The sequence below is a fragment of the Salvia miltiorrhiza genome, chromosome 1 (genome assembly GCF_028751815.1).
Source record: "Salvia miltiorrhiza cultivar Shanhuang (shh) chromosome 1, IMPLAD_Smil_shh, whole genome shotgun sequence".
Classification (NCBI taxonomy): Eukaryota; Viridiplantae; Streptophyta; class Magnoliopsida; order Lamiales; family Lamiaceae; genus Salvia; species Salvia miltiorrhiza.
Genome location: NC_080387.1, coordinates 75,822,284 through 75,844,528, shown reverse-complemented (window position 1 = coordinate 75,844,528; position 22,245 = coordinate 75,822,284). Strand labels below are relative to the sequence as shown.

Here is a 22,245-nt window from a genome sequence, read left to right as displayed (position 1 = left end):
CCCAAACCCACAAAGGGATATATTCTATGATCGAATTTTGATGTGACCAATTCCTTTTCTTCTTTTTTCTATGTGGAGTTGTATTCTAACTTCTAACATGGTATAAAGAATAAAAATATTGAACACTTTAGAATCCCATTGTCACAAAAAAATTAAAAGTGATTAATTTACGCCAAAATCAAAATGTTGCATCAAATTTGCAATTTTGTGCAAAAAAAACACTAGTGCAATGAGCCATACCAATATACACTACAAAAAATGTGATTTCCACGTGGTACGGTGAGTCCAATTACAGTAGAAAATGTATAAACGGGTAAAGAACACAAGAAATAATCGAAACAACGAAGAATAAATTGATCATCTGTTATTTTCCACATTGTATAATAATAGCTCATAATAAAATCAAAAGATTGCCAAAGTAAGGAAAAATAAAATTTAACACTAATAAACATGAAAAAGAAATATGGCCATAACAAACAAAAAAAATTAACACAAATAAACAAGAAAAAATTTTGCCAAAGTCAGGGAAGAAACTGACACAAATAAACATGAAAAAGAAATATGGCCATAACATACAAAATGTAACAAGCAAAGTCAAGTATAACGGTGACAAAAACAAGAGAAATCTTGATGTGCTCCCTTGAAGTAAAATGCAGAAAAGAGTCAAATTTAAGCAAATCAATAACCTAGGTGTGCTTTCATCTACACTCGTTGAACTCTATCGGGTGTAAAATCCACCATCGGTTCTTCACCCGGTCAAGTGCACCAGATACGTAGGATGATCAAACAACAATAGTAACATAGAAATATCTCAATTACATCTCTAAACTCTAGGATGAGAAAATATACAACATGGCCTCTTTCTTCATCTAGCCTATAACACAGACATATCCTCCGATTTATTATACTATATGTAAAGCAATCCCTTCGATCAAACATATATTCCTCCTCTAGCTTGGATCAAATTCACATGGTTTCATCATAACAGACGGTATGAACGAATTTAAGGAGTTACCAAATGATGAACTGGATAGGTCATTCAAAAACCTAGTATCTTATGTAGATTAGATGAAGTTCAGGACTATTACATCATCTCTCTCTCAGCAGCTGAAGCAACTTTTGCTGATATCATGGATTCGGCTGCATGAATTGCGTTTTCGGACCCTGTGATGGTGACTTTCCTGCAATGGAGATGCGGATGAAATTCTTATTAGATAATCACTAACAAACATTGAAAAGACACCAAGCAGTTGATCCACCCATACCTATCTGATGTCCCAGACATGAAATCACCCCTATCAGAGATTTTTATCCGAGCTCCACTAAGCTGCATAGCAAGAAGGAAACAGTTGGCACCAGAACAGAGAGAAAAGAAAAATGAGAACCAGCATATTCACCTGGGTGATCTCCATAAGATTCCTTCCTCCACGCCCCACAACTAGTCCAATATGTTCATCTGCGACTCCAATAGTTATGGAACTACTTCTATCTTCCTGCAGTAGCACATTGCAATCACGGATTAAGCCACATAAATGTGAACCATGAGAAACTTTGAAAGGAGATCAGGTATGAGAGCTTGATACTCAATTCCAACAGAGAAGAAATGTTCGACCAATATAAGCACGTTAACAACAATGCATTTTAAGTTAAACTATACAGAGCTCAAACTAGGTTATATTTACCATTCAGATAGAAAAAATCTTTAGTATACCAACATTAAAGGAAAATGTGAATGTCCTCAAAAGCATTGCTACTGCAAAAGAGCATGGTTATAGCCATTTCTAGGAACAATACAGTGTAATCACTTTTGGTACGTGCTAAGTCACCACAGAAAGTAACCAGTAAAAATACACCAAGTAAAATCACTCCATGAATGAGAGAAAAAAAGCCAAAAAGGTAGCATCGGGTCTGTATGTGCAGCACGTGTGCAATCAGAAATCTAATCAGCAGCAACAAGCAAATAGCTAGACAACAGAAAAGAAACATTCATAAACAAGTTAAAGCTAAGACTAAGAGCACACCTTGTTCGGTTGTCTATTGTTCTGATACATCACTCCAGCTCCATTTGGTCCATAGTTCATCCCATTGTACATAAGTGCTGGATAAATGGGACCAAAAAAAAAAAACATGAACCATGATACAAAAAACACTACCCATTAGAACTAGAAAAGAGAAGAATTAAGTTACAAATAAAAGCCAAACCTGCATAAGGAAATGGGGTATTGGCGGAGTGCTGATAATATGGGTCCTCTAGCAATTTCAGTACGATTAGCTCAATCGCCCGCATTTGCTCAGCTAAAGTACCAGCTACAGTTACTAGCCGATCCTGCAAACCAGGGTAATACATATCTTGGGGAGATATCTTAATGTCAGCTCCAGATTCTTCAATCAATGATCTGTTCCGGAAGATAAAGTAAAAAGTTAGAAGCACGTTAAAGTTAAGAAACATGAGATTGAACAAACATCTAAGCAACAATCTATTCATGCAAGTGCATACAAAGGTATATCATGTCAGTATATGTATATTGGTTAGAAGTATCACCCATTGACCAAGATCGGGTAACATCAGTTTCTGAATTCTGAATCAATAATCAGATGAACAGATGATCCTTAATACGTCGGGTACGCTTACCTTATGTTGGCACCAGCCTTTCCAATTATTCCACCACAGGAGCTATTGGGTACCACCAGTCTAATTTTAGATTCTGGATCCATCTCAGCTCCATCCTCAGCATAAAACTAACTCAAGCAGATAAGAGATCTAGTTATTAACAGTTTAAATACTAGTCTGAAATCTTCTTAAAATAAATCAATATCACTAACCTCATCCATCAATCTTGATAGAATAAGATCAGCTGCCTTTAATATGTCATCCACTGCTCCAGAGACCATGATAATCCTATCAGATGTGCCAGGAAAATACTCATTGTTGCGTGACAACTGGATGCGGGCTCCAGATTGTGACTTAATCTCATTTATTGTTGAGCCACCTTTTCCAATTATAGCACCAGCTTCCGCATTGGATAAAAGAAACCTAATATGAGTGCCCTTCTCTTCATTGCCTGTGCAATATTTATAAAAAGAGAGACAGACAGATTTAAGAAGAAAATCAGAAAGTTAATGAACACGCATTTACAAATATAAAGATCTAAGATCTGTATATAGACAAAAGGAATATAACGCAACATGTCCAACACAGACTTAGAGGACAATTTGACTTAGCATTCTAGGTACGAAATAATGTGATTACGACCACCACACCTTACAGCAGAAAATGTAAATTAGCCATATATTTCTTGGCCACGAACATAGAGAAAGATGGAATTCAAACATCAAATCAAATGCATTGAAGCTCTCGTATAACATAGAAAAAAACTTCAAACAAATTATGATTCAGAACATAAATTATTTGGTAACGAGATGAAATTGATTTATAGAAAAAGCAACGCTGTAATGTAATTCATCCTATACTTCAAATACTCATCCAAGTCTCCATTAGATGGTAACACAACAAGCTCAGTTTCAAATCAGCTTCAGAGACCGAAGGCACATACAAACAAACACTACGCAATATCTTCAACAAAAACTCTTAAAACTAGCTGAGAAGCGACAAAAGCCGATCGAGAATTACAATTTCAACATCAAACCAAAATTCCACCAACGCAATAACAACGACAAATATTGGGGGGAAACAGGAGAAAATACCTGTCGATTTGTGCGGCGACGACTCAATCTGTTGAGCCTCAAACGACGGTGCATCGAGTTCCATTTCCATGTGTCTGGTGCACCGATTGACTTAGGCGTATCAATTGTGCATACAAACAACCAGATTATGTAGAGTGATAAAGTCAGAGCATTCCAAATCTGGACTCTACAGGAACAAATCGAAGTTGACAGGGAAACGTGGTGCGACTTTTTGCTGTGCGTAGAGTCTATAGATACAGTACAGTGTATGTATACGTAGAGAGAGAGAGAGAGAGAGAGAGAGAGAGAGAGAGAGACGACCTTAGGTGGTGAAAGAGCCGCGTAAACTGGAAATGGAAGAGAGGGGGTTTGAAGAACGTGCTGAGCTTGAGCTGTAACTGGAGCCTTCGGCATGTCTTTCTGCGGTAAGGTTTCCTGCAGTGTGTGCAATTTGCTATATAAGTGTTGTTTCTTCGCTAACGATGTTTCTTTTAGACTCAATTGCCTATAAATTATTCATTTTTCATTAAATTTTGATTTCGTATACAAATTTCAAAGTTTGGCGTGATAATTAATAAATTATTAATTTAATTTAATTATTAATTCTTATTTCAACAAAACTTTATGTCAAACAACCGATTATCTTGCATCAATTAATAATCTCATGCAAGTGGAATCTTTACTATGATTATTGGAATAGCAAACAAGCAATTAGTAGTTCTTGCACTACGTTGGTGAAGCTCATCTATCGACTTGAGTCAGTTATGGCGGTGAGCCTCTCGATCAGCCCCTTTGATTCGAGGCAAGACTCGTTCCAGTGAGTCGAGCTCAACGGTTAAAAAAAGACGTGTGTATTACATGAGCCAAATTAAAAATTAATAAATAAACTTTAAAATTTAAAACATGCTGCAACGGGTATAGTAACAACTATTTAAGCCATTATATTTTTTTTTCTTCTGCAAATATCTATTAAAATTTGCGATATTTAAATTAAATCAAAACATACTCAGATGAGTCAATATGATAAGTAAACTCAATGCAGCATTTGACTCATAAGTGGGCCTGGAGCATGGATGAATCAAGTATTGACTCAATCAACGTGGATGCTCCAAGTTATTAAGCCACATATCATGTTCCGTTTGGTTCTAATTGGACAAATTCTCTCTTTAGTGCAATTGCATAAAAGAGTTTCACTGTAAATACATAAAAATGTAAGGCAACTCTCTTTAAGGAACATAGCAAAAATACCTGCAACTTAAAGAAATGGAGCACATATCCATTCATGGTTCTCCACATAAACCACACGAACCCTAAATTAGAATGAGATTCCAATTAAACACCTTTTGACTGGGACTTTGATTAGAATTGCTCTTAATTTTAATTAATTTCATAGCAACCATAAGCATTATTTTGGATTAATAATTACTTTTATCTGTTTTCACCGATAAAAAACAAGAGATTACTCAATCAAAGAAAATTATAAAAAAAATATTCTTTTTGAATTTGAAAGGATAAATTTATTTTACTTAAATCACAAACTTTGTTGAAATTGTGAGCTTTGCTCGACATGCTCAATCAATGCAAGTCGAACATGTCGAACATTAGTGATAAATGCACTACTATTCAACATACTTAGTCACTATGAGTCGAATAAATCGAACATTAGTATATATGTGGTAAGTAAATTAATGCTCGACCTCTTTGAGTCGAGCATTAGTGACCGTTGCAAGTCAAACAATCTAGCATTCTTAGAAAATGCACTAATGCTCGACATATTCGACTATTGCAAGTTGAATAGTTGAGCCCTATAAGAAAATGCATCAATGCTCGACATATTCGACCATTGCGAGTCAAGTAGTCAAGCATAAATGCAAAATACACTAATTTTGATATAAAGGTAAAAAAATAATAAATAAATGCTATCATTTATATATTTATAGAAGGTCAATATTTTTTAGATTTTATTTTTCAATATTGGTAATATCACTGCATGTATTATTTTTTCAGTGATCGCGTGTAATGCTTGTTAGTTTGTCCACCTATTGTACTATTTTTCAAAAAAATATATAAATATATTATAATTTACCTTAATTTTAAATACACTAAATCTTACAGTAATTGAGTTTAAACATGTTTATTACTATAAACTTAGTGAATTTTATATTTTCAATTATTTGATATATTTATCCTTATCCAAATTGAACTACTCAAATCTCAATTAATCATGCACATTTGACCTTGCTAAATGACAGCCGTCGATAAATCTTATAATCAACGGCTCCTCACAACAATCCGCGGCTTCAAAATTCCACCAATAACATCAAAGCGCCACTTTATTCCAAAGTGCCGCCATGCGCAGCAATCCAGACCGTTCAAACGCTCCATCCCATCAACGGCTTGGATCGCAATCCGCGCCCAAAAGCATTCCACCAATCACATCCCACCATCTCTCGACTATATAAAACCTCCTTCACCCATTCAACACTTCACCGCGAAATCAAAATCTCATTATCCCCAAAAAAAGAAAAAGTCTCAACACACAAACAATGGCACCAAAGGCAGAGAAGAAGCCAGCTGAGAAGAAGCCCGCCGCCGAGAAAGCTCCCGCGGCGGAGAAGGCGCCGGCGGAGAAGAAGCCTAAGGCGGGGAAGAAGCTGCCGAAGGATGGCGGCGCCGCCGCCGGAGACAAGAAGAAGAAGAGGAATAAGAAGAGCGTGGAGACCTACAAGATCTATATCTTCAAGGTGCTGAAGCAGGTGCACCCCGACATCGGGATCTCGAGCAAGGCCATGGGCATCATGAACAGCTTCATCAACGACATCTTCGAGAAATTAGCTCAGGAGGCGGCGCGGCTCGCCCGCTACAACAAGAAGCCGACCATCACCTCTCGGGAGATCCAGACCGCCGTGAGGTTGGTGCTCCCCGGTGAATTGGCCAAGCACGCCGTGTCGGAGGGAACCAAGGCGGTGACGAAATTCACGAGCTCTTGAATTTAGCTGAATTAGGGCTTTTCTTGATTGGGAATTTCTGTTTTTAGTCTTGGCTTAATTAGGGTTTTAAAATAGGGTTATTTTGCATTGTATGGCTCTGTTGTTGTTGCTCTCGCCTCCCCAAATCGTGAATATAAAAATATTACTTCTTCTCACTGCTTCTTTATTTTTTCTTCAATTTCTTTTTTTGGTTACTGACTATTTAAAATTAATGGTGGTTGGATTATGATTCTCAGTAATCCAATGATTACAAACAAATGAAGTGCTAGTATTTATTTATATCATTCATACATATTTTAAAAATTAATTTGCATGAACAATTAATTGCAATATAAAATAATGCATGAAATTACCAAGATTAGTGCATGTTCTACGTTATGTTGCAAATTGAGATTCGTATTAATTAAATCTGAATAATACTGACATGTGATGTATTTGAAAATTTATGAATTTAACCCTTATCATTTTAAAATTAATTTGAAATCAAATTGTTATTTGGATTCGCTTCTATTATTGGAACAATTTCAGTAAGGCCTACACTTGGAGTGGAATAAATAAGCCTCGATTCATAACAAATAAGTGACACACTGACACTCAACTAAACATAGAAATAAATGAAATCTATATAGTACTATAAAGTCTTGATCAAATCTTATGAAAATCTTGTGTTTTTGCAACTCATGAAAGAAGTCTTCCTTTATGTGCAAAATTAAGACTTCAAAGATCGAGTAGTAGCCTATCCGAGTCCAAATAGACCTTGTTAGATGAATTTGCAATGGTTTTCGAGATTTCTTTGGAAGCTTCAATCCGTCGTAGCGCTATGAACGCAGGATTATTCGCAATAGCTCTACCTATGAGCTCCGCGCTTTTGGCCTCTCCCTGAATTTAGAAAACCCGGGGCGTGAGCAAAGTGACGGAGTATGGATGATACGAGAATAGAAAATAAATTAACTTTTATCACCTGTGCTTGAAGTATGGTAGATTGCTTCTCTTGCTCGGCCAATTCGACTACGTATCTCGCCCTCTCCGCCTCTTGCGCGGCTACCTGTTTGGCCTCGATGGCTGCGGAAAACTCCTTCCCGAAGGTCAAGTTAGTGATGGAGACGTCGTCCAACACAATGTGAAACTTGGCGGCTCTTTCTTTCAATACCCCTCGTATTTCGCTACTCACTTTCTGCACAAATCAACAAATTCTAAAGAAGAATTGGCTAAACAGAACCACAAATTTTCCAAATTGATTCGATTCAAATGATCAAGATGATTTGGTTCGATTTAATTTGGATTCAACAATTGAAGAGATTTGGCACATTTGTGTGACATGAGTACAATCTATGATGCAGCAAGTACAACAAACAACTAAAAGAAAAGGCTGTTGGAATAAATTTGTTACCTCTCTTTGGGAGAGAAGTTGGCTAGCATTGTATTGAGCAACCACAGCTTTGACAGTCTCATCCACAATCGAAGGCAGGATTATGTCTTTATATTTTTCACCAAGACTTCTATAAATAGTAGGTAATTCATCTGCGACCGGGCGACTTAGAACCCTAACATTAATATCTATCTGCAACAAAATACGACATTTAAATACATCACATATTATTATAAGGGGTTAATAGTGCTTTATGTCAGAAACTTTTAGTATTTTTTATAAAATGCATGAACTTTCATTTTCTCCAAAAAAAACTTCAGCCTTTTAACATTTTCAATAAAATGTCTCGTTATACAAAATTTGATGATGGAAAGATGACAAAAAATCCCGAACATTTATCGTTTTCCAATAATGGTGGTCTCCAATTTATCATCGAATTTTATACGGCTGAGACATTTTATAAATAAATGCGATAAATCATGAAATATATCTCAATAGCAAACGTGGTTACCATCTGTAGGTCACGACTTCCTGAATTGGTTTTGACCTCGTATGGTTGTGCCCGAATATCATAAACGATTTTCCTTTGAAGAATTGGCATCTTCAAATGTGTTCCTTCTGGATATATCTGCACAATTTTTATAACAAAAATTTTCAGTCAAGGAAAAAATGTGGTAGTTGTGTTTGAGAGCGGGGATTGGGTCCCACATAGTGAGAGACGAAGTTTGTGAGGACATTTCTAAATAAGAAAATGTCACAATTTTCAAGGACATGACGATATAGTAATGAGGTCACAATTTTCATGGACTGAGGGAGTATTAATTGAAGGATATATTAATTTAGCGAGATACTATTATACGATCGAATATACCCTATCTTGGAGGCCAGATCGCCGGTCGAAAATTAGGGCACGGTGGCCGGGTTTGACGGTGTAGATGGTGGCGCCGTACAGGTATAAGCCAAGCGCCGCCGCAACTCGCCTTTGAATTCCCATTATCTTCTTTGGTGGAAGTCCTTGAAGCCACTTTTCAAGTTTCTTGAAGTGCTCATCCATGTACATAAAATTCATCTAAGTCTAACAGTTAGCTAGGTATCATTAAATAAAATTCACTGCGTAAAAAAAGATGAATTTGAAAAACAAATGAATTTTTCTTTGAGATTCGAAAATGTCATAATTCTATAATAAATATTAACAATGTAAGAATAAAAATGATTCTTAATTATTTTATATAATATATCTAAACTCATTTGATACACACATATATAAGATAAATTTCTTTTGAGGAAAAAGTACGAAGTATACTAATTAATTCATCTTCAAACAATATAACTTGGAGACAAAATACGCATAATTTCTTAACTATATACAGTATGCAAAAAGTAGATTATACGCAATAAAATCTGTGATGATTAAACATCATGTGTTGAAATTGATAAATTATCAAATATTTACAAGACAAGCACTATTTGAAACGAAATTAAATAACAAAAACCATCTCCCAACAACGAATAAACAAAAGAAAACGTAATCGAGATTATAAGCAACGAACAATTGTAATGAGAGGGAAGGATTGGATCAATTCATACCTTAAAAAAAGTTAGAATATGAGAGAGAGAAAAGAAGAGAGATTGATGAGAGAGTTTAGAAGAGAGAAAGGTTTTAGTAGTAGTTGGTTTTCTTGGACAAGGGGTACGTTCCCTTCCTTTTCGGTCTCCTTGTAAATTCTTCTTTTCCAAGAAAGAAAAAAATATGAGATTTATAAAAAACTATATAAATAAATTGTTTTGAAATTATATTTAGAGAAATGCTAGTGCGTACTAATAAAACTATATATTTATGCAAAAATGACATAACGAATCTCCTAATTGACTGATGGAATCCATGAACATGATCAAGTTTTCGGCCTTAACTATTACTAGTGTTCGTATTTGTCATAAATTACATCCAAATTTATCGTGTAGCCGTTGTGAGTGCTCTCATATACTCTACTTTGGTTATCGTGTGATTTTTCATTTTCAACTTTGGAAGAGAAAAACGAAGTATTTGTGATATTTTTTTTTTTTTTTTGGAAATAATTTGTGATATTAATTTGAGTGGTTACAAGTTACATTTTGTGAGAGTGAGTAGGTCAGTAATACATTTGCTCCAACATTATAGTAAAAGGGAAAAATATTAATATTAGAATTAGAATAATATTTATATGAAGTTCAAAAGTGCTCACACAGTCACACTAGTTAAGTGAGTAGATAGTGTTCCTTTGTATGACATGATATTCAAATTGATAAGTACATTTATATACACCCACTACAATACTCACACGTATAGAAATTAATTATAATAAAAACTTTTCTTGTCGTACTCGAATTATAGTATTTTCTAAGAAGATCAAGATCTCAACGCTACTAAAAATAAAATCATGAAAATATTACTATAAGCAAACCAAGATAACACATGAAACTATTAAAATGATATATTCATTCAGTACTTGACATCAAATAAGCAAAAAAATCGAATTTGCCGCGACCTTTATGATAATACGAAAACGGCTAAAATCATGATCCCACAGTTCTAACTCTGCAGGCAAAGAAGCTTAAACTTGATGTCAAAAAAAGAATTTGTTCCAGCCACCTCGGAGATTTATTTGGCAGCAGCCTTCTGATCCTGCAGATTTAGCAGCAGCTCGCCGGAGTTCAGGTACACCTTGTTGGTTGAAGACGAAACTGTGCTCGAGATATCCTTTGACGCTTCTATCCTCCTAAGCGTAATGAATGCAGGATTGCTGGCAATAGCTTGACCAATCAGCTGGGCGCTCTTCGCCTCTCCCTGGTGGCAAAGCGAGAAAATTTGTACACGATTTAGGGACGTACAAACTTAAGGTTTCAAACGCGTTTGGAACATTTCCCTCAAGTTGAGTTATAAGGAAAACAACAGCAAATAAATAATATGTGGAGTGAAGCGTTTTACCTGTGCTCTAATTATAGCACTTTGTTTGTCTTGCTCAGCTTTTTCGACCACAAACTTGGCCCTCTCAGCTTCTTGTGCAGCTATCTGTTTAGCTTCAATGGCATTAGTGAATTCCTTTCCGAAGGTCAGGGAGGTGAGAGAAACATCATCCAGTGCAATGTCGAAGTTGGCAGCTCGCTGAGTCAGTATTTGGCGTATTTCCCTACTGACATTCTACATTCATGAAAAATCAGAATCAGTCCCATTTCACATATAATGGTATTCTAAATGATGACCATTCCACAAGATTGTAAGACTATTTATTCAGTCTCACCTCTAAATGCTACTAGTATACTATTTTCCCTATTTGATCCGGTTACTAATATATATCCATATAAAACCATTCGTCATAAGAAATCTCAATGAACCTCAACAATCGGCACTTACCTCTCTTTGGGTGATAAGCTGGCTAGCATTGTACTGGGCAACAACAGCTTTTAGAGTCTCATGGATAATTGAAGGCAGGACTCTTTCATTGAAGTTCTCACCAAGAGTTCGATAAATGGAAGGCAACTGGTCTGGAACGGGACGGGTAAGAACCCGAAGGCCAATTTTTACCTGAAAGCAAAAGATTTAATTAAGCAAGCAGACAAACAACGCACTCCAATCTTTCAAGCCAGAGGGATATAGGTGCATAAGGAATGCAAGATCAGTTGAATCTTCAATAATTGAACTTTATTACTGCAAAACAAAACTAAACAGGCCATATATTCTCCTCTAAACACACTTCAAATCTCCCATTACCCCTAAACCCCTGAAGGATAGAGAAAACTGTCTCCCTAGTTCTTAATATCTATTCTACAAGTTACGATTAACTATAACAGCAGCCCTGCGTCAACATGAGAGGAAGTTAATACAGGAATGCTTTATAGTATTTGAGGTTGGATGGATTTGTTTTCATAAAAATGACAGCAGAAATCCCACTCTTTTAAGCTATAGTGCAAGTAACAACATGCACAGCGCCTACAAGATTATTCATGTGTTTGTGTTAGAGAGAAACAGAGTGAGTCAGTGCAGTCACCATCTGAAGGTCGCGACTGCCAGAGGTGCTCTCCACCAGATGAGGTCGTGCTCGAACATCGTAAATGATTGGCCTGTCAAACCACGGGATCCTAAAATGTGTTCCTTCAGGATAGACCTGTAAATTGAGCAAATGTAGGTCAAAAGAGATGCAGGGTACAAAGCTCAAATCTACAATACCAGTGCATAAGCGGCACTAACTAGCCTACATATCATTTTGCACTAAATAAGAATATAATGACATTTCTAATGAAAACATGATACAACTCAGTTGATGAAGTTCTCACAAATAATCAACTAGTGATCTCACACCAAATGACAAACATAACCTACGAGCTTTTCACAGAAACGAGCACAAGAGCTAAAAATGCAGCACCAACGAACATCAAACAACAAACACAGTAATCCTAAAAATTACCAGGCAACTAACTTATCAATGTTTCACGAACCACTCGGAAACTACCTTCTCTCATCAGGCACAATTGCATAATCATTAGAAAATGCAATAAAACAAAATTCAAATCAACATTCCCCCTCATTACCAACAGCAGCTTCAGAACGTATACAGAGTGAGACGCAGACACCAGCATTAGAAATTTATCGAGCACGAAACAAATTTAAACACTAAATCCAATCCAACTGATTAAGGTAAGTGAAGACCTGATCCCTGATCCCACCAAAACGACTGAAAACAATCGCACGGTGCCCTCCCTCAACATTGTAGAGACCTTGACTGAGTCCAAAGAGCCCAATCCCGGCGAGAAGTCCCACACCGACCAAACCACGTGGAACTGGAACATTGCCAGCCGCCATTATCGTCCACTAAATCACTGCAAACAAGCAAATCACGTAACAAGGTTTCAAATAATTAGCCTGAAAATCGGTAATTAAGTAAACACAGCACCATTTGCAACCGAATCAGGCACGATATTATGATTCATGTACTGCGCAAATGTTACGAAAATCTATGAAAATGAAACGTGTAAACATCTAATCAGATCATCAAACACAAACAGGTCAAATATCACATGAAATTTTATATATAAAAAAATAAATATAGTGTACATTATGCTGATTTCTGGTTTTTGGCTCGACGTAAAAAGTAAGCAACCGATTACAAACCTATTTCAGTATCAGAAAAAAGCTAAAAATAAAAAATCCAAAAGCGGATAAAATTCAGCTTTCAGTAAACACTGTTACTACGTGTGGATTTGCATAGCCAGAACACAAACAGTGGAAATTTGTAAGAGATTTCGATCCATACCTTCACAAAAAAGAAGCTGAGGAATCTTGAGAAAAAAGGTGGCGTCGAATAGCAGCTGAAAAGGGTTTAAGTCGGAAATCGGTGTCTTGGAAAAGGGGTTTTGTGTTATTATTATTATTTTTATTTAAAAAAAGGGTATTTTCCTCTCTATTTTTCTGCATTTTCTTTATTTCAGTTAAATCCCTATTTTATCGCGTTATATTGAATCGGAAATGCAAATGATACCTTCTTTTTTGGCTGCTATTAAAGTATTAATTACATAATTTGAGTTCAACTCCAAGTATATTTACAATTAAGCAAGACTATTATCAAAAGTTTAGATACCGATCAAAATTATTTAACGTGGAGCTTAGTTTTTATTTTTAAAACATTACCTTTATTTTGTGACTCAAACTCAAATTTAATCTACGAGTATTAGTTAATTGACTATAACTTCAAAATATTCACTCCTTGATTTACGTCAATATTTAGTAGATTTACTAGTAAAAAATAACTCAAACTTTGATCTTATCATGATTTTTCAACAAAAAATAATAAAATAAAAAATATACCCCTATTTAATACGCGACACTAGATTATAAATTACAGAGCATATGACACTTGTTTTACCACATGATTTACCATAAAAACTAAAAATAAAATTTTCAAATAGTGGAGAGAACATTTATAGAACAGTTATAACAAATTTCAGAAACACCATAATAAGAATTAAAATGAATATTTAAATGTATAAACAAACTGACTATTGCTTTAACGCGAAATGTCAACAAAAACACTACAAATCCTAAGTTTAAACGCACCGATAAGTACAGATTATGTAATTATCGTTTCAAAATTTATTAATAATACAGAAAATTAAAGCAGAGAATGAAAAATTAACACCAAATTAAAAACATAGGATTTTCATTCATAACGCAAGTAACACCAATTTTTTACAGACATCAAAAAGGGGGATATAGCTACCATCATAAACCCTAATTCCATTCCAAACAGCAAAAAAAAACGCACTAATTCAAGAGCTCGTAAACTTCGTCACCGCCTTGGTCCCCTCCGACACGGCGTGCTTCGCCAATTCTCCGGGAAGCACCAATCTCACGGCTGTCTGGATCTCCCGAGAGGTGATGGTCGGCTTCTTGTTGTAGCGAGCGAGCCGCGCCGCCTCCTGCGCAAGCTTCTCGAAGATGTCGTTGATGAAGCTGTTCATGATCCCCATGGCCTTGCTCGAGATCCCGATGTCGGGGTGCACCTGCTTCAGCACCTTGAAGATGTAGATCTTGTAGGTCTCGATGCTCTTCGCGCGCCTCTTCTTCTTGTCGGCGGCGCCGCCCTCCTTCGGCAGCTTCTTCCCGGCCTTCGGCTTCTTCTCCGCAGGTGCTTTCTCGGCCGCCGGCGACTTCTCCGCCGCAGGCTTCTTCTCCGCTGGCTTTTTATCCGCCTTCGGTGGCATTTTGGTTGAGAGAGTCTAGTGAGAGAGAGAGAGAGAGTTTTTGGTGGTGGAGACTAGAAAAGTATGAATGATGAGACAAGAGTCGTTGAGGTGGTGGTGTTTATATTGAGATTAGTGGTGCGATGTGATTGGGCGTAAAGGTATCGCGCGGATCGTGGATGGGAACCGTCGATTTTGTTTCGAATAGACGGTCGAGATTTGAAGGATTAAGTTTGGGAATTTCGTATTTTCAAAAATTTTCGTTTTGGCGCTGTAGTTAACCTCGCTTACTTAATTCAATGGGGATTTGGAAATCGCAAGTCTAAATGCTAATATTGGTTCAAATTTAAATACTCCCTCCGTCCCTAAAATAACTTCCTCTTTTTTCATTTTGGGACGTCCCCCAAATAACTTCCTCTTTCTTTCTTTCCATTTTTGGAAACCTATCCCACCACTAATAATACTTTATTTATTCTTACTTTTCACTTTTCACCACTCCCAATACTAATTATAACATTTTTCACAACTTTCAATAATAATTATATCACTTTTTCTCCACTATCAATACATTTTACAACTTTTTATTAAAACCCGTGCCGTCCCCAAAGAGGAAGCCATTTCAGGGACGGAGGGAGTATAAGTAATTAAATATCTGAAAGTTGATAATCAGTTTTGATTTTTCTAATGACTAATAATACAACAATTATAATTTTAGTATGCGTATGTTGATATAATATTTACTCCCTCCGTCCCTGAAATAAGTTCATCTTTTTCCTTTTTGGGACGTCCCCCAAATAAGTTCCTCTTTCTTTATTTCCATTTTTGGACAACTATCCCACCACTAATAATACTTTATTTATTCTTACTTTTCACTTTTTCACCACTTCCAATACTAATTATAACTCTTTTTCACATTTTCATCACTCCCAATACTAATTATAACATATTTTTCTCCACTATAAATATACTTTACCACTTTTCCTTAAAACCCGTGCCGTCCCCAAAAAGAAACTTATTTTGGGGACGGAGGGAGTATATGATAATAAAATATAAAGTTATGTTTTTTAATTAGAGTATAGTAGCAGGGATTTAATGTACTTTATTCAATAAAGGATAGAGTTAGGTATTGGATGAGAACTCTATAATCTTATAGGGGTTCCCCATTTATGTTTTTTAATATGTAAATTTAATTATCTGCAAATATTTTTATGTAGTATAGTTTTAAAATAGAAATGCACTTAATATTATTAAAGATTTAATTTTTGAAGATTATGGATCTCAGATATATTCACAATTGAAAAGTAAATACTCTCTCCGTCTCGGTCAAGACGCTACATTTACTTTTCGGCACGGGATTTAAGGAGTTGTAGATTAATGTTTTAAGTGTGTAATAATAAAGTGATAAAGTAGGAGAGAGAAAGTGATAAAGTAAGAAAGAGAAGGTAATAAAGTGATAAAATAGGAGAGAAATTGTAATAAAGAAATACTTAATTAGTGTTAATTAAATGTTTAAAATTTCTTATTTTGCCAAATATAGAAATGTAGCATCTTCGTTGGGACGGCCCGAAAAGGAATATGTAGCATCTTGGGCGGGACGGAGGGAGTATGTAATTGATTTCATAAAGAATGTTTATTTAATTTGTAACACGATAAACAATATATTTTCAACACGAACCCTGAGAAAAATTCAAAAAGTTCTAACCATAAAAATATTTAATTTAAAGAGTGGGATATTTTTAGCCACTAAACAAATTACTCCCTCTGTCCACGAAAAAGTGCCCTACTTACCCCTTTTTTTTTGTCCACGAAAAAGTGCCTTGTTTACCTTTTTGTACATTCATACCCTTTACTTTTCAATTTATTTACAACTTATGTCATTAATAAATCCACACTTTTATTTAATCTATGCAATTAACCCACATAATTAACTCACTAATTAAAACTACGAAACCAACTCCCCCACGCCTAATCAATCCCATTTATTTATTTCTTCTCTTAATTTTCAGTTTATTTATTTATTTATTTTCTGAATTTCAAGTTCATTTATTTATTTATTTTTGAATTTTTAGTTTATTTATTTCCAGTTTATTTATTTATTTTCTGAATTTTCAGTTTATTTATTTATTTATTTATTTCCAGTTTATTTATTTTCCATTTTATTTATATATTTATTTATTTCAAGTTTATTTATTTTTGAATTTTCAGTTTATTTATTTATTTATTTATTTATTTATTTTCGAATTTTCAGTTTATTTATTTTCCAGTTTATTTATTTATTTATTTTCTGAATTTTCAGTTAATTTATTTCCAGTTTATTTATTTATTTTCTCAATTTTCAGTTTATTTATTTATTTATTTTCTGAATTTCAAGTTTATTTATTTTTGAATTTTCAGTTTATTTATTTTCCAGTTTATTTATTTATTTTTTTCTGAATTTTCAGTTAATTTATTTCCAGTTAATTTATTTATTTATTTATTTCCATTTTATTTATTTATTTTCTGAATTTCAAGTTTAGTTATTTATTTATTTTCCAGTTTATTTACTTATTTATTTATTTATTTCTAGTTTATTTATTTATTTTCTCAATTTTCAGTTTATTTATTTATTTATTTATTTTCGAATTTTCAATTTATTTATTTTCTGAAAATTTTATTTCCAATTTATTTATTTTCCATTTTTTATGTATTTATTTATTTTCTGAATTTCAAGTTCATTTATTTATTGAATCGGCACTTTTGTTTAATGTTTTCTCATTTAAATGCTTTCATTTAATTCACCTAATAAAATAATGCCAAATAGTTAGTGCAAGATTAGTAAAAGTAACCACAATACATTAACACTACCCTTTTAGTCTTTTACACCACATTTACACCACTTTTTTCAGCTTTCTTAAAACCCGTGCCAGCACCCAAATGGGCCACTTTTTCGTGGACGGAGGGAGTAGTACATAAATATCGTGTCGAAAAGAAATGCAATCATTCAATCAACTTTAATTACTTTAAAAACTGTGGAATCCTTATTGTGAGTTTATTGAACTCGCAATAGAAACAAACACTTTATTTTTATTTTTTATTTATTTAGTAGTAGGTAAACTCTTTAATAATTGAGCAAGAAGGGCCTTTTAAAATGTAAAATGGGGATTTTTTGTGTGGTCCCGTTGGTCTTCGTTCCAAAATTTACACAAGTCATTTAAAAAAAATCATGTTAAAATTCACCAAACCACCAAAACAAAGGGGAAACACCCATATCATAAGATATCACATATGATTTTATATAGACAAATTCAAGAAAAATGTAAGAAAGAAAACCAAATATACGCAGAGTAGCACTCGATTATCAAATTCAATCAAAGCTTCACACTAAGATGTAACTAATGACATGCAACTTTTCAAAACCATTAAAATGCAAATGGATCTTAAAATTCATTCATCTTTTACCCAAAAAAATCAAGAACTATTATCACCAACATATGCAGCTCACTCAATATATCAAACACATAGATGTAACAATGTTGATATATATAGACAACAAGTTTGCCTCTATGAGCTGAATTACTGAAACCACAACATTGATTTGAGTAATACAGAACCATCAAAATAGTAAATTCATCTATCAAATCGAAAATAGGAGAAGGCGAAATTTAAGTCTATCACTTGAAATCCCAATCGAAGTTAAAACAAATTCAATAAAAATCCAAATTCATATGATGATCATCAGTAGCACAGATAATTCAGTAGAATCAGCACAACTAGCACCAAAAAAAAAAAAAAAAACTGCTCAAAATTTAAGCAATAAACCAACAACATGAGCTATACTATCATTCAGCATCAGAAAGAAGAAAATTTGTACTAATCAGAATAAACCCAAACAAATAAGGAAAATGGGGAAAAAATTCTGAAAAGATGCTTTCATCGAAAAAGCAATTTTCATTCAATCGAATCGTAAGCATCAATTTTATACAATCAGAAACGAGAATTAACCCTAGCAACCACTGAAATTTCAATCAATTAATACCACAAGATCTATAATTCTGGGAGCGGAACCCGAGGTCACTGTTCAAGAGCTCGTGAATTTCGTCACCGCCTTGGTCCCCTCCGACACGGCGTGCTTCGCCAGCTCCCCGGGCAGCACCAGCCTCACGGCGGTCTGGATCTCCCTAGAGGTGATTGTCGGCTTCTTATTGTAGCGGGCGAGGCGCGACGACTCCTGCGCCAATTTCTCGAAGATGTCGTTGATGAAGCTGTTCATGATGCCCATGGCCTTGCTCGAGATCCCGATGTCGGGGTGCACCTGCTTCAGAACCTTGAAGATGTAGATCTTGTAGGTCTCCACGCTCTTCTTGTTGCGCTTCTTCTTCTTGTCTCCGGCGGCGGCGCCGGCCTCCTTCGGCAGCTTCTTCCCGGCCTTGGGCTTCTTCTCCGCCGGAGATTTCTCGGCGGCGGGTTTCTTCTCGGCGGGCTTCTTCTCTCCTTTGGCTGCCATCGTTTCGTTGTGGTGCTTGCTTGCGAAAGAGAGAAAGTCTTTGTGGGTTTTGAAAGGAATCTGAGGAACGAGGAATTTGATAGATGTCGAAGTCAGATTTGAGGCTGTTCTTATATAGAATGCAGAGTGTGTTTTCATTGGTTACTTTTGAGTGGCGCGGATCGAGGTTTCTATCCGTCCGATATGAGAGATTTGGACGGTCCAGATTGATTCGAGAATTGAACGTCGGATGTGACTCGGGGCTCACTGCTCAAGCGACAGGGAAACGTAATTTCTTATTTAATAAAAAAGAAAAATAAGAAAGAAATCTAGATAATTATATTTAGTGGTAATGTTGGATATCATTTTATGTCTCAACTTTGAATTATTTTTCAAAAATGTATTACTAATATCTAGCGGAGGTAGATGAGATTTCAAGTGTTGTGAATATCACATAAGAAAATAATTGTAAAAATATTGATTAATTGAATATCGATTTGTAGTTTACTAAAAATTAATACGTTATTGAAAATGTTGAAGAGTTGGAAGTTGGAACACATATATTGATTAACAAATTCGTCCTTATTTACGTGGATGCATTCTACATGTATTAAGTCGTTAGTTACATCAATTAAGTTATTGAGGTTTATATTGTTTATAAGTATAGAAAATATAGAAAATTATTTAACAAATGGAGTAACTGGTAGCGACAAGAAATTGTGACGACTATAGTTAAGTTATCACCATTGTTGAAAATTAATTTCAATATTAGCCGCTACAAATATAAGATTTTTAATTAATAGGAGATAATTATAAAAAATCAAATACTACTATCTCAACACAAGATAAATTTCAAATCCATCTATATTACAGCTTAAAAGGAATCATATCAAAATCTACTCGAACAGAAATGATAAAATACATAGCTAAGAAAAGAAATTCAAACTCCAAATTCACAAATTCTATGAAGCCTTTACTGCTCCACAAAAAAAGGTTGAAAAGGAGCAATAACAATGCTAAAGCTATTTCTCTTAACAGCCATACTAGTTTGAAGTTAAGCAGCTCCAGTTGCCCCAACCTCAATTTGATGTATGCAAAAGCATATCCAAGAAAGAAGGCAACGAACAACTCAAGATAACTCGAACATCTGAATGCAGAAAGCGCGCATCTGAGCAGACTTGATGCCCGAACCGTGAGAAACTGTTCCACATTCTCAGCCAGCAAAGCATAACAAGAAATTCATCTTAATGAAATCAAGAATGTAAATAAAGACACAAGCAATCTTTTTCATGCACAACGAATCCACATCAATTATTGTTTCCCATGCAAGTCACCAAACATGAAAATGCTTTTACTGAACAAGCGTGAAATATAGTAGCATCAAGATTTGAAACGTGTGACATCTAAAATTGAGCTTTAGACAGGGAGGAATCAGCTTAGGATTAATATTAATCAGGTGGACAATTCATTCCTCAGATGCTCGGCACAAGCACAAATAGAATTGGCTGCACCAGGAGAAACACCTAAGATGAAAAGTGAGCCCATCAGCAGTACCTGTCAAAGCTCATCATCTTCCTTCTCCATATCTTAACTTGTATTCAAGAATCAAACAAACATAAGTCAAGTTGGATTCTATTTCAAACCCAAGCTTATCTCAATGCCCAAATTTAAAGTCAAGTAGGTTTCTGTTTCAAACCCAAGTTTATCACAATGCCCACAAAACCAAATTTGACTAAATATATACACATGATCACAAAATCAAATTTGAGTAAATATATACACATGATCAAATCAGCTCAAAATTGTTTAATCAAAAGCATCAGGTTAATTGGCCTATATTGTACTTATCTACCTAAGATATCATCAAAGTAAATACCCCTAAATGAAACATATTAATTGTGCTTCAATTTTAGTATCAGATGAGCAAGGCAACAATCATATCCAAGCAACAAATCTAGACCACCAGCAGCCGTAGGCCGGGCAGTCTAATCGAGCAAAAGGATCCGCCATACTTTTTCCTCATGAAGTCATGTAGATGCACACAAACATAAATCACAAATTTAAACAAGATTCTAGCAATCAACTTCACCAATATAGTGAGCAAAGGAACCCCAATTCAACAGATAAGACTCCATCATGAACTCTGCCAGATTGCTTCAGAGTTCAGACCAAACTCCGAAGCTATGCAGTTCAACTACAAAGATTTCCAATCAAATCGGCAAACTTCTCTGCATCTTCTTCCACGCAGCACCCAGGACATAACAATATTCAGCTTTTGCCAGCTCAGTATTTCTAATTTGAAAGTCTTTACAAAATTTTCCAAATATGCATATGTTCACCAGAAAAAATAGATCGATCTTTTTGTTGACAAACATAAAAAATCCAGAAATGAATTAATTAAATCGATAAGGGGGGTTTTAGAAAGCAGAAGGCAGAGTAGATAAAAACAACTAGCTACTACCTTCAATTGAGCTAAAAAAAATGCTTAAAACGCAACAAAAATTAAATCGTATTTGAGCAGTTATCCGATGGCAGTAAAATTTTCAGATCCGAAGCTGCAAAGCTATACCGCGGAGTCCTGGATGATGTGTGGAAAGAAGAGACAAAGACTGTCGACAGGAACGGCGTCGGACGTCAATCAAGCGACGAGATCTGGAATTTTGAGTGATTCTGAATCTGGTTTCAACAAAATGGAAAGGTAAAAAAGCAAAAACCCAGCTACCGGAATAAATTTTGCATCAATAGCGAGCTGAAATTGAAAAACTAAATGACATAAATGAACATAAATCAGCTAGAAAGAAAGAGAAAGAGAAAAATTGGGGCGGAATTGAGGGGGGCGCTCTGTGCGAATTAGGGTTCGTAGTTCCCATTTATATAGGGCAATGCCTTGTGTATGCGCTCAATGTGAAATTAAAAGGGAGAGAATGAAAAATAACTTTAATTTAGTGTGCTCAAATTCATCATTCAATTTTCTTTGTATCTCTATTGTCAATTTGTCATCGTCCGCGTGGATAAAATATAGTATT

The 22,245-nt window shown here is 35.0% G+C and overlaps 5 protein-coding genes across 9 annotated transcripts; 1 reads left to right on the top strand and 4 right to left on the bottom strand.

Moving 5' to 3' along the window:
- Nucleotides 1-549: 549 nt before the first annotated feature.
- On the bottom strand, nucleotides 550-4,165 carry LOC131006286 (protein BTR1). Its single transcript, XM_057933482.1, has 8 exons — nucleotides 3,706-4,165; nucleotides 2,824-3,062; nucleotides 2,633-2,739; nucleotides 2,203-2,396; nucleotides 2,022-2,098; nucleotides 1,398-1,493; nucleotides 1,266-1,327; nucleotides 550-1,181 (listed from the first exon to the last, which is right to left on the bottom strand). Exons 1-8 carry the CDS (start codon nucleotides 3,773-3,775, stop codon nucleotides 1,085-1,087), a joined length of 942 nt encoding a protein of 313 aa, XP_057789465.1. The 5' UTR covers nucleotides 3,776-4,165; the 3' UTR covers nucleotides 550-1,084.
- Nucleotides 4,166-6,063: 1,898 nt separating this feature from the next.
- LOC131006285 (histone H2B) lies at nucleotides 6,064-6,829 on the top strand. The gene has a single exon (XM_057933481.1). The coding sequence runs from the start codon at nucleotides 6,231-6,233 to the stop codon at nucleotides 6,672-6,674; it is 444 nt and encodes a 147-aa protein (XP_057789464.1). The 5' UTR covers nucleotides 6,064-6,230; the 3' UTR covers nucleotides 6,675-6,829.
- Nucleotides 6,830-7,273: 444 nt separating this feature from the next.
- Nucleotides 7,274-9,671, bottom strand: LOC131006284 (prohibitin-1, mitochondrial-like). 2 transcript variants are annotated; one of them, XM_057933479.1, is made up of 6 exons: nucleotides 9,631-9,671; nucleotides 8,915-9,112; nucleotides 8,555-8,671; nucleotides 8,065-8,235; nucleotides 7,636-7,848; nucleotides 7,274-7,553 (listed from the first exon to the last, which is right to left on the bottom strand). In XM_057933479.1, the coding sequence occupies exons 2-6, from the start codon at nucleotides 9,110-9,112 to the stop codon at nucleotides 7,392-7,394; spliced, it is 861 nt and encodes a 286-aa protein (XP_057789462.1). In that variant the 5' UTR covers nucleotides 9,631-9,671; the 3' UTR covers nucleotides 7,274-7,391. The 2 variants fall into 2 exon arrangements, with proteins under 2 accessions (XP_057789462.1, XP_057789461.1); XM_057933478.1 differs by lacking the exon at nucleotides 9,631-9,671 and having other exon boundaries at nucleotides 8,915-9,253.
- A 776-nt stretch (nucleotides 9,672-10,447) lies between these two features.
- LOC131006281 (prohibitin-1, mitochondrial-like) lies at nucleotides 10,448-13,494 on the bottom strand. 4 transcript variants are annotated; one of them, XM_057933473.1, is made up of 6 exons: nucleotides 13,332-13,494; nucleotides 12,728-12,897; nucleotides 12,069-12,185; nucleotides 11,435-11,605; nucleotides 11,009-11,221; nucleotides 10,448-10,867 (listed from the first exon to the last, which is right to left on the bottom strand). In XM_057933473.1, exons 2-6 carry the CDS (start codon nucleotides 12,878-12,880, stop codon nucleotides 10,682-10,684), a joined length of 840 nt encoding a protein of 279 aa, XP_057789456.1. In that variant the 5' UTR covers nucleotides 12,881-12,897; nucleotides 13,332-13,494; the 3' UTR covers nucleotides 10,448-10,681. The 4 variants fall into 4 exon arrangements, with proteins under 4 accessions (XP_057789456.1, XP_057789458.1, XP_057789459.1 ...); XM_057933475.1 differs by lacking the exon at nucleotides 13,332-13,494 and adding an exon at nucleotides 13,190-13,313; XM_057933476.1 differs by lacking the exon at nucleotides 13,332-13,494 and adding an exon at nucleotides 13,133-13,303.
- A 723-nt stretch (nucleotides 13,495-14,217) lies between these two features.
- On the bottom strand, nucleotides 14,218-19,335 carry LOC131006283 (probable histone H2B.1). The gene is made up of 2 exons (XM_057933477.1): nucleotides 18,822-19,335; nucleotides 14,218-14,764 (listed from the first exon to the last, which is right to left on the bottom strand). Exons 1-2 carry the CDS (start codon nucleotides 19,238-19,240, stop codon nucleotides 14,344-14,346), a joined length of 840 nt encoding a protein of 279 aa, XP_057789460.1. The 5' UTR covers nucleotides 19,241-19,335; the 3' UTR covers nucleotides 14,218-14,343.
- Nucleotides 19,336-22,245: the final 2,910 nt, after the last annotated feature.